General features: G+C 45.1%; 2 protein-coding genes across 2 annotated transcripts in view; both read right to left on the bottom strand.

Annotated features, from left to right (window-relative positions):
* Positions 1-11,801, bottom strand: part of LOC108182277 (uncharacterized) — a 257,835-nt gene extending 246,034 nt beyond the window's left edge. Inside the window, exons 1-3 of the mRNA XM_073946789.1 lie at positions 11,797-11,801; positions 11,297-11,470; positions 10,466-10,639 (exon numbers count right to left, since the gene is read on the bottom strand). Of these exons, the coding sequence (XP_073802890.1) occupies positions 10,466-10,639; positions 11,297-11,470; positions 11,797-11,801 (353 nt within the window). The remainder of the gene's footprint in view (positions 1-10,465; positions 10,640-11,296; positions 11,471-11,796) is intronic.
* Positions 1-12,353, bottom strand: part of LOC137491248 (uncharacterized) — a 697,259-nt gene that overhangs the window by 662,087 nt on the left and 22,819 nt on the right. The gene's annotated exons all lie outside the window — the stretch shown is intronic.

Below are 12,353 nucleotides of genomic sequence, written 5' to 3' on the forward strand. Positions count from 1 at the left end.
TGCTATTTCTATCCAAAAATGATTGGTCATCTGGTTCTCCCTATAATCACGCATGGATGGATCATAAAGATGTCGGTACAGACGTACCTGTTTCAGACAGAATCTCTTCAAACTGTTTCATATTCAACTCAAATCAAATGTGGCGCCGCACCACCTGTTTACCCGAGTCTCAAAAATTCCATTAACTCTGCTATGGCTTTATTTCGCTGACAAATCTTGTGAGCGAACTATTATAAGTCAAGAGCGCATTCATGCAATATGAGCGAGCGAATCTCCTTGCTCCTACACCGATTTCCTCTTTTTGTGGACAAAACGCTGCTCGCACGCAAATTTTCTCACTCTGAAATGCACTGCTCACACGCAAACTTTCTTGCACGCTCTCAGTACTCTGCTCCCTCTTCCTTTTGTGCTTTTTGATATGATTTATATTACTACACTAATTATTACCAATAACCAAAATCCTGAAATAGACTTGCATATTACATTTTTACTCTAATAAACCACAACATTTTTGGCTGTATATTATATGATGAGATATTTCCAGTTTCAAACACTTAAAAACATAGTTTTATTTTAAAAACATTTATTAAACATCCAAAAGGTGCAAGTAGAAATTTAACTGTGATAGAAAATAGGGGTAAACTTGATAAGATTTTATAGCCTACTGTACTATTTACTCTTCAAATTAATCTCACTATCAATCCTATTTCATCATGGCAACTAAAGTAAAGTGAACTGGTGTCTGCTGTACAGTGTTTTGTAAAGTACAGTAAAGTACTTCAATTAATCTGTTGTGGTAATACTATAGTTGCTATGGTAACACAACAAGTGTAATATAAACAAATTACCCAGTTTGTTTTACAATATAGGGTATATTATACTACAATTCACCACACTTTACTGTAGTAAAACTACACTGTATTTCATTTTATTCGTTCACTATTCTTAATACTACACTATGCTAAAGCATCTATGAAGAGCAAAAGCACGATAGAAGGGGGAAACACAAGACACAAAAATTGTGAGTCTGCATCGTCCGACGGAGCGACAGCAGATCATTCGCACGTGAACAGCCGTGTTTTGAGGGCTCGCTAGCAGTTTTGTGCAGAACAAAGGACACCGGCGTGTGAGCAAAGAGATTCACTCTCTTGTATTACACGAATGAGCTCCCGACTTATAAAACTGCACTCACAACATTTGTCAGTGAAATAACGCTGTACTCCACCAGCCGAAATCATGTGTCTCGCACCCACAGCGAACCTCCCAGCAGCAGTTTTAACATGAAGTGACACGACATCTGACATACAGATGCCACTGAGTGTAGTGACACTTCCCGTGGCCATGCGCATTGAGTCAATAAAAGAAAGCTGATTGGCTATTGCATGTTGACCTCATTTGTAGTTGTAAACAAACACAAACCCGCTATTTTTATGTCTCTTTCACCAGCCTGACAGTCACATTCACACTGATAGAGCATTAGGGGCCTTTGGGTACCCCCGGGATCCTCCAAATTAATTTCAAGGCTTTTTAAGACCTTTTTACTACCATTTTTAAATGAAATTCAATGCCAACTTCGTACCCATTCTGACAGAAGTATGGGGGAAAACTGTCAAATCTGTATACATTTTGAACCCTAGAAAATAAGTGACTACTTGAATTGAGTAAAACTTTTATTTAAATGGTCAGTTATTTTTAATACATGCACAACAGCGTAACACACATTTGATTTTTAATAAACAAATAATTTTGAACTTTGTGTTGAACACTATAGGCTTCAAAGCTCTGCTGCCTTGGCTGCAATTGTTTCGCCCAGACTCTCAAGTCCTGTCAACTTCTGCTTGTGGCTTTTTCTCAACGCGTTTGCCGTAGAGTTGATGTTGAGCCACAGTAAGATAGGATGTTCCTTGGCTGTGGTGGCAATGCTTTTAATGTAGAAAATAGAGGTGTGAACCTACACTGGTCTCATGGTTTGGGTACGATTATCATGCTATCGTTTCGGTTCAATTTGATATCTCGGTGCATCACGGTGTATACACAGTTTTCTATTTGGGGGGAGGGGGGCTGTCTGTATAAACACACACACACACACAAGACCGGAAGTCATTCATTTTTGATGGAGAGTAGTGCGGGAGCTGCATGGAGTTCCAATCATCTCCGTATGCGGAAAATTCTGATCCAATTTGAGCTGCAGATCTGTTGAAATATTTGAACTCCTACGACTAGACCGTATGTGGCTGGCCAACAGGATGTGCTGTATTCCAGTGTTGTCCAAGCAGGTCCGTGTGCGCGAGATGAGAAATACTAGTTTATTTGGTTATTTATTTATTTTTTTATCAGAAAACTACATAAAAAATAAAACATTTTTATACATAAATGCAAGTAATAAAGTAATAAAAATATATATGGTTTGTGTTGTCTCCACATTCCCACCAATACTGTTAGTGGTCTATGACTTTCTAGTATTCATTCACTTATTCAACCATGGTGAATGCACAGAGAATAAAGGCTCTTGCTTTTACACTCTGGACACTGCCAGAACAGCTTCTCTCGCATGGTGCAGGTCAGAACAGAAAATTCTGTGCAAATGCCACAAGGCAGCGTAATCAAACAGTCATGTCCAAATGTCATGTGCAGTGGAAAGGCGGCTTTACGCTCTCTCTCATTCACACGCACACACACACACACACACACACACACACACACACACACACACATGTTATAGCCTTCCCGCACCACAAGAAATTTGGTCGGGTCCTGTGGTACAACCGCAGGAATGCAGTTCCCCTTCGGATGGGGAACTTCAATGCTATTAGTGGATTTATTTATTAATCCACAAATGGGGATTTCGTTTCAGAAAGCCAATCGTCTGAAAAAATATATAACGGGCCAATTAACTGCCAATTAATTGGCAGCGTAAGCTTGCGCATGCGTGCCTTATTGCCAATTAGCTCTGCATATAAGCACAGGGAAAGCAAGGAAACGCCATCCTTTTCGCTTCAGAGACTTTTACAGCCTTCTGAGAGAGTCGATGAGGGCTCCTCCTGCTGTAATCCAGCGATTTGAGCGAACGAGAGTGGTCTCCCAGTCCAGAGTGGGTACACGCGGTGGCAGACGGTAGAGCTGGGATTCTCCCTTGCCTGGTGTTCTCTGGGTTTGTTCCTCCAGAGCGTATAGTTGCTAATTTCCTAAAAGAGCAACACAGTCGTGCAGCACATCCTTTTCAGGATGGCGCTCCGACTATGCGTTTCTGGATGCGGTGGTTTCCTTTCTCCGGATGATGGGCACAATCACTGCGTTGCATGTTTGGGGGTCCAACATGTTAATGCGGTGCTCGCGGACAGTTTATGTCGTCATTGCGATGCCATGTCTCATGCGCAATTGAGATCGCGGCTAGCCCTTGTGAAAGGGCGAACCACCACAGCTGTCCCCTGCACTGCAGCGGGCACTCGGGCAGATCTGAGGGATTCAGCGAGAGATACACAAGCCCGCGGACATCCCGCTGCTCCGAGCGCTCCATCCAAGCTTCGGGCGGGGGAAGCAATCCGTCTAACCAGATGGTAGCCCTTGACACTCAATGACACCGGAGACTAGACGTCCAACACGGGATCGGAGGGTGGGCTTTCATTGTCCGATGATGATCCAAACCCGCTCGCCCACTCCGGGCAGGTGAGCGCTGTCAAGACAGATCCTGAAACGGACATGTTAGCCGTGCTTTCCCGCGCTGCTATCCCCTACCTCCGCGGCCGGACCGACTAGATGGGTGCTGCATAGAGAACCAGAGGGCAAAGCCTTCGAAGCCTCTCGTCCCCTTCTTCCCGGAGGTGCACAGTAGGCTCACACGGTTTTGGAGGGCACCTTTCTCTGCCTGTGCTGCGTGTTCTTCCGCCCTCACCACTCTTGACGGCAGAGCGGCTAGAGGGTAGGAAGTGTTTCCACCAGTCAAGCGCGCCATTGCGATCAATCTTTGTCCGCGTGGCGCCCCTTTTTGGCGGGGTCTGCCTCGTCTCTCGTCAAAAGCCTGTAGGTTATCTGCCTCCCTCGGAGCTAGAGCTTACAAAGCTGCGGGCCAGGCTGCTTCCGCCTTGCATGCGATAGCCACCTACCAGCGCTACCAAGCGCAGGTGCTGGCCGAGCTGCACGAGGGTGGGTCCAACCCAGGCTTGTTACACGAGTTTCGCACCGCAACCGACTATGCTCTTCGGACCACTAAGTCCGCTGCATGTGCGGTTGGGAGGACGATGTCCACATTAGTGGTCCAGGTGCGCCACCTCTGGCTAAACCTGGCTGACATGCGAAAAGTCGACAAAGTTTGCTTTCTTGACTCCCCCATATCCCAGGCTGGCCTGTTCGGCTACTTCGTCAGTAAATTCACCCAGGAGTTCAAGGCGATAAGAGAGCAGTTAGATGCGATGGGCACTGTCATCTATCGGCGGGACCATAAGCCCGCTCTGCCCGCCGAACCATCCACATCTGCTGCTCCTCACCGAGGGCGTCCGCCTACGAGTGCTGCTCCACCTCCGCCGAAGCGGGCATGTCGAGCACCTCGGACGCAGACAGCCCCCCCTGCCCAGGGCGCCGTTAAGTGCGGTAAACGGACTGCGTAGGATCCCTGAGACAGGTCATCTGGAGAAGAGGAAATTTGCTCTTTCCCCGCTGGAGGGCAAGGCCCCAATTCCGACGGTACTTTTCAGTGCCACAAAACATCAATAAAAGAGCACTTTTCCGCTTCCTCAGATGTGACAGCATGAACCCTGCCAGTCCGAGATGCTCTGCTTCCCAGCTCGCAGGCTCTGTGTGCTTTGCCTGTGGCTCACGAGCACTGGGAGGACAGTCTCCTTTCTCCCACCCCTCGAGCCCCCTCTCCGGAGTTTGGGTGCGGAGTGATAGCGAATCTCTCGCCTCCAGCTCTTCCGCGGGACCCTCGCGCTTCCCGGATCAGCACACCCACTCTGCCCTGCCCTACTGCTGTTACGTCAGCGATTGTAGCAATGAGTCCATTAGCGAGAGCTCTGCCTGCCTGGTTAGCGTAAGCCCGCCGCTCGCGGTGGCTCCTACGCACAATCAGACTCGGTTATGCGATTCAGTTCGCAAAACGGCCCCCAAAGTTCACGGGTTTGTATTTCACCAGGGTCACCCCCCTGTCCGCCCCTGTCTTGCGAGAGGAGATTGCTGTCCTCCTGGTGAAGGATGCAATCGAGCCGGTCCCTCCAGCCGAGATGGAGAGCAGGTTTTACAGCCCGTACTTCATCGTACCCAAAAAGAGCGGTGGGTCACGGCCAATCCTAGATCTGCGCGTTTTGTACCGCTGTCTGCACAAGCTGCCGTTCAGAATGCTCAAGCAGAGGCGCATCCTCCGGTGCGTTCGTCCTCAGGTTTGGTTTGCAGCAATACACCTGAAGGACGCATATTTCCATGTCCTCGCCACCATCAGTTTCTGCGGTTTGCGTTCGAAGGTCGAGCGTGGCAATACAAAGTCCTCCCCTTCGGACTCTCTGTCTACGCAGGTCTTCACCAAGCTCACGGAGGGTGCCTTAGCGCCCCTTCGGCTCGTGGGCATCCGCATACTCAATTATCTCGACGACTGGTTGATTTTAGCCCACTCTCGGGAGCAATTGATTATGCACAGAGACAAGGTGCTCCGGCACCTCCACCTGTTGGGGCTTCAGGTCAACCGAGAAAAGAGCAAACTCGCCCCCGTGCAGAGGATCTCTTTTCTCGGGTTGGAGCTGGACTCGGTCACCATGACAGCGCGCCTCTCAGGAGAGCGCGCTCAGCTGATGTTGAACTGTCTGAGAGCTCTCAGACAGCAAAATAGAGGTCCCACTAAAATTATTTCAGAGGCTCCTGGGGCATATGGCATCCGCAGCCACTGTCACGCCGCTCGGATTACTCCATATGAGACCACTTCAGCACTGGCTTCACGATCGAGTCCCCAGACGCGCATGGCACTGTTACTGCGCTGTGTCGCTGTGCCCTCAGCCCTTGGAACGACCCCTCGTTCCTACAGGCCAGAGTGCCTCTAGGACAGGCGTCCAGTCATGTTGTTGTCTCAACAGATGCTTCCAGCACGGGCTGGGGGGCTGTGTGCTCCAGGCATGCAGCTGCGGCCCTGTGGAAAGGAACCCAGTTGCATTGGCATATCAATCGCCTGGAGCTGTTGGCAGTGTTCCTCGCTCTCTACCGCTTTTTTCCGGTGCTGGAGCAGCAACACGTGGTGGTCAGGACAGACAGCACGGCGGCGGTGGCGTATAACAACCGCATGGGGGGTATTCACTCTCGCCGTATGTCTCAGCTTCTCTGGAGTCATTTGCAGCTGAAATCGCTGCGCCATTCACATTTCAGGCAAGCTCAACCGTGCAGCCGATGCGCTCTCACGGCAACTTTTACGTCCCGGAGAATGGAGAGTCCACCTCGAAACTGTTCAGCTGATATGGGCGCAACTCAGGGAAGCCCAGATCGATCTGTTTGCTTCTCCCGAGATCGCTCATTGCCAGTTGTTTTTTTCCCTGACTGAGGGCTCTCTCGGCACGGATGCACTGGCCCACAGCTGGCCTCGGGGCATGCGCAAATATGCGTTTCCCCCAGTGAGCCTGCTCGCGCAGTTACTGTGCAAGGTCAGGGAGGACGAGGAACAGGTTTTGCTGGTTGCGTCCGTCTGGCCCAACCGGACCTGGATGTCAGGACTCTCCCTCCTTGCGACAGCCCTCCCCTGGCAGATCCCTTTGAGAGAGGACCTACTCTCTTAGGGACAGGGCACCATCTGGCACCCTCGCCCCGATCTTTGGAACTTCCACGTGTGGTCCTTAGACGCGAGGAAGAACCTACCGATCGCGGTGGTTAATACCATCACTCAAGCTAGAGCCCCCTCCACGAGGCGCGCCTATGCCCTGAAGTGGAGTCTATTCACTAAATGGTGCGTCTCTCGCAGAGAAGACCCCCAAAATTGCTAGATCAGCATAGTGTTTTCTTTCCTTCAGGAGAAGCTGGAAAGCAGGCTGTCGCCCTCCACACTCAAGGTTTACGTGGCTGCCATCTCCGCTCATCATGAGGCGGTGGCTGGCAGCACCGTGGGAAGGCATAACCTTATCATCCGGTTCCTCAGAGGCGCTAGGCGAATTAATCCACCCTGCCTTCTCTCATGGCCTCTTGGGATTTCGCCCTCGTTCTCACGAGCCTGCGTACAGATCCCTTTGAGCCACTTGACTCAGTATCTTTAAGATTTCAGTCCCTGAAGACAGCTCTGCTGGTCGCGTTGGCATCTATTAAGAGGGTTGGATGCATTTTCAGTCAGTGACTTGTGCCTGGAATTCGGGCCAGATTACTCTCACGTTATCCTGAGACCCCGCCCGGGATATGTGCCCAAGGTTCCTACCACACCATTTACAGACCAGGTAGTGAGCCTGCAAGCGCTGCCCCCGGAGGAGGCAGACCCAGCCCTTTTCTTACTTTGTCCAGTTCGCACTTTGCATATTTATCTGGACCGCACTCAGGGCTTTAGATCATCTGAGCAGCTCTTTGTCTGTTATGGCGGTCGGCAGCAGGGAAGTGCCGTATCAAAACAGAGGTTGGCCCACTGGATAGTGGATGCCATCCCCCTCGCTTATCAGAGCCAGGGCGAGCAGTGTCCCCCGAGAGTGCATGCGCACTCCACTCGGAGCATCGCATCCTCTTGGGCGTGTGCACGCGGCGCCTATCTAACAGACATCTGTAGAGCTGTGGGCTGGGCGACACCTAATACATTTGTAAGGTTTTACAATCTGCGAGTGGAGCCGGTTTCCTCAAGGGTATTAGGTAACCCTTGGTAATTGAGGAAACTCTTGGTAATTAAAACTCGGAAGGGTGTGGAAACACGCTTGCTGTGCCATTCTCCCTAACACGGAGATACGTGCGCTTTTTTATCTGTCAGTAAAATTCCCCGTCAGGTGAGCACTGCAGATTCCTCCGAGGCCCCAAGCACTGACTAAACGGAGGAGTTACTTGCTGGCCCACTGGTCAGCACACGTTTTGGGTATAGGTGCACGCTATGCGTGATCCCCACTTGGCGATCCCATATGCTTATTCAGCCATGGTGCAGTCCCCCCTCATGGGCGGACCCGTGTCTTCCCTCTCTGCTAACCATCTTATTTTATGCGTACTCCCCCTTTTCAGGGCTAGTCCATATATTTTTGCCATCATATCTCCCCATTGGGTAGCAGATGGCCTCCGCAGCGTCCTCCCTATCAGGAATGCACGCTTTCCCAATGTACTGTCATATTTTCCTAGAATTATCTAAATTATCTATTATCTTGCGACTCCCAAAAAATATATCTAAATCCGTAAAACTTCTTTTGAAGTGGGATAAGGGCCAGGGATCACGTTGGAGGACCACGCCTCTCTTTGATGCAGGAGTGCTCACGCTATGCCTGGCTATCCTCTCATCGGAAGCGAAGGTAAGGTGCAGTCATTATGGCGTTTTCCAGACATTTCCCCATTCGTGGATTAATAAATAAATCCACTAATAGCATTGAAGTTCCCCATCCGAAGGGGAACGCTCTGGTTACTAAAGTAACCCTCGTTCCACGAGGAGGGGAACAGAAATGCTTTATAGCATCGCCATAATGATTGTTCCTTAGCTGTAAGTGTCAGTCTCTTCAGCTTAAAAAAATGGCGTTTCCTTGCTTTCCCAGTCCTTATATGTGAAGCTAATTGGCAATAAGGCACACGTGCGCAAGCTTACGCTGCCAATTCATTGGCATTTCATTGGCCCGTTATATCCTCTTTCAGACGATTAGCTTTCTGAAACGAAATCCCCATTCGTGGATTAATAAATAAATCCACTAATAGCATTTCTGTTCCCCTCCTCTTTGAATGAGGGTTACTTTAGTAACCAGAGCGACCTCTATCCAGAAGAATCACTGTAACAGCCGAGAGGAGAGGAAAAGTCATGCCAGCAGGTCAAACGGGCCACAGTGGAAGAGAGAGAAATAGTTTAGTTTCATTCTCTCAATCGCAGTGAAATAGGAGCTTCTGCTGTAAGTGTCAATGAAAGACTGTCCAGAAGACACATGCAGTGAAATTGAGCACAGTCTTTAAGTAGTTTTTAAGTAGTTGGAGCGCTGTAAATACTCTTGCTTGCCAAAGTAAGCTATGGCGACGCACTTTCTGCTATGACATGGAGCGCGAGATGCACTCAAAGTTACGCTGCATTAATTTTTTAATTAGCCTACATTAGTAACAGTTAACTTTGTTACAGTATGATGTTTAATCATGGGAAAGGCAAAAATAAATTAAAAAATTAAGACCTTCGTAACAAATCTAAGACTTGATATATGAAATTCAAGGCTTTTAAGGTCTTAATTTAAGATTATCAAATTTAAGAGTTTTTCAATGCTTTTAAGACCCTGCGGGGCACTCTGTTTATTCTGTCAGGTGAGAAACATAAATATTCATGACCCAAAAATAAAATGTGAATAATTAATTTTATTAAAATGTTGTTTTTTTTTTAAAATAAACTGATTCTTTTAACTATAAGTCACATTTGAGTATATTGGAAAAAGAAAAGCTTTGAACATGCAACATTTCGCAATATACTATATATAGTAATGATTTTAAATATATTTTTATAGATAAACATACATTAGTATGTTATTACTATTATTAGTATAGATATGATTGAAATCAAATCCCTGTAAATGTTTTGTTTCTTCTTCTGCCAATCCACTGAAAGAGGCTCCACATTCTGTAACCCAATATGAAACTGTATCTGTTGAGTGGAGAATCATTTACCTCAGTGTCTCCAGTTTACAGTGTTGACTCTTCAGTCCATCAGAGAGAAGCTTCACTCCTGAATCCTGCAGGTCATTGTTACTCAGGTCCAGCTCTCTCAGGACACAGTTTAAGGATTGTAGAGCTGAAGACAAACTCTCACAGCACTGAACAGTGAGATTACACTTGACCAGTCTGAAAAAGAAGAACACAGATTACATTAACAGTGTGATTTCAGTCATTCATCTGATGTAAAAACAAACTATGAGGTAAATAATATGACAAAAACTTGTATCAGTTAGAATGACTGACTATTGCTATTTAATAAAACTGAATATTAAATGCCAACTAATTTGTTCTTGAATACTTTGAAATGTAAGAAAACTGCTAAATTTGAGTTCAGATAAGAGGACCACGAGACTTTATATATTTATAAACCTGCAAAATGCAAATGATCAGAGCCTGTCAAACCTGCTCCAATAAACCAATTCACAGATAAACTAGAAATATAATCATTAAAAATATAAAATATAAATAAAGATTTAGAGGTAATTGATTAAAATAATCATTAAAATACACTGATTTCTGAACTGTTTAAGAAAAAAACTTTCATTTGAAGAGCAGCATTTTGCAGTTTCTCCACTAATGCTCTTAAATATATCTGGACATTTCCATCTCAATCAAAACACTTTTTAATGTTGTTGAGTGGAGAATCATTTACCTCAGTGTGTCCAGTTTACAGTGTTGACTCTTCAGTCCATCAGAGAGAAGCTTCACTCCTGAATCCTGCAGGTCATTGTTACTCAGGTCCAGCTCTTTCAGGACACAGTTTGAGGATTGTAGAGCTGAAGACAAACTCTCACAGCACTGAACAGTGAGATTACAGCCCTGTAGCCTGTGTAGAGGACAGTAAAAGGAGGAGTGATTTCTCCTCATAGGAAAAGGAAAAGACTCTAACTCTAACTATTCAGAGTTGCTTTAATGGTCCCATGGAGGAAGATCAAACATTTGTATTTTATTATAACATAAACTTTTTTAAAGAAAAGATCTCTGGACCAAAATGAGTCAGCCAGACAGATTAATTTTGCTATTTCTGAGCAGAATTTTGTAAAGAAAAAAAAAAAATCTGCAGATTTAAGCAGAATGATTTAAAAGAGTAACAATCATAACAAAAACCTATTATTTAAAATAAATAAAACTTTATAACTGTTATTTAATGTTTACAATGCAAATCCATTCAGATCCACAAATTTGTTAAACAAAGCAAGTCTCTCATATAATATAAACAGACAGAAAATATGACTGTAAAAACTGTATTGTAAATAAATCACATGAACATGTTTATATTAGTCAATAATATTCCTGAAATTAATATAAAACTGACTGAATATAATTTTACACACATTAACATCAGTAAATAAAGAGACTCAGTGATGGGCTGAACATCTGAACATTACAGCATATGCTCATTACCTCATCAGACTTTACAACATTTCACAATGTAAAAGTCATTTGTGGTAGCATTTATTTGATGGAAATGTTTTTATTTTACCTCAGTGTCTCCAGTTTACAGTGTTGACTCTTCAGTCTATCAGAGAGAAGCTTCACTCCTGAATCCTGCAGGTCATTGTTACTCAGGTCCAGCTCTCTCAGCACACAGTTTGAGGATTGTAGAGCTGAAGACAAACTCTCACAGCACTGAACAGTGAGTATACACCTCTGTAGCCTTTGTAGACGACAAAGAGCAACAAAATCAGCAGTAAGAAATGAGCAGTGTTGAGTGTTCATGAGTCCAGTCTACAGTGATAAAAGTAACACTGGAAATAAACTATATATATATATATATATATATATATATATATATATATATATATATATATATATATATATATATATATATATATATATATATATATATACTGCTCAAACAATAAAGGGAACACTAAAATAACACATCCTAGATCTGAATGAATGAAATGCCAAACACACCGGCATATGGTCTCACAAGGGGTCTGAGGATGTCATCTCAGTACCTAATGGCAGTCAGGCTACCTCATGGTGTTGTACCATGGTGTTGGGCTGCAACCCCCACCTGTGGACATCGAGCCCTCATACCACCCTCATACCCTCATAAAAAGAAAATATATTATTTTTATTGATTGATTGATTGAAACTACATTAAACTAAACCTGTATTCCCCATTCATATGACTGTAATGAATTATTGAACAGATTATTAATAACTAATCAGAGAGCATTTTACTAAGCTCAGTGTAAAGTTTAGTGTTTAGGCCTACAGTAAATGTAATATTAGAGGCATGTCTGCGGCGAGACGGCAATACTGTGTCTAAAATTACACTATTTCTCTGATCAGAAAACAAACACAATTATCCAAGAGCAACACTGTGTTAGATTTGAGCAAATACGCATCAACAAATGTCCTATTCAGCTGGAGGAGCACAGGGATTTACAGGGATTTAAGTTATTTTCCAGGATAAACTGTAAAGCAAATGAAGTAGATTATTAAATAAGTACAAATGTTGTTTGTGTGAGTAAAAAGTCAAGAAAAGTTTGTTAAATACGTTTAGAAATGCTGAAATAAATGAGCAA

Source organism: Danio rerio, chromosome 4, assembly GCF_049306965.1.
Source record: "Danio rerio strain Tuebingen ecotype United States chromosome 4, GRCz12tu, whole genome shotgun sequence".
NCBI classification, from domain to species: Eukaryota; Metazoa; Chordata; class Actinopteri; order Cypriniformes; family Danionidae; genus Danio; species Danio rerio.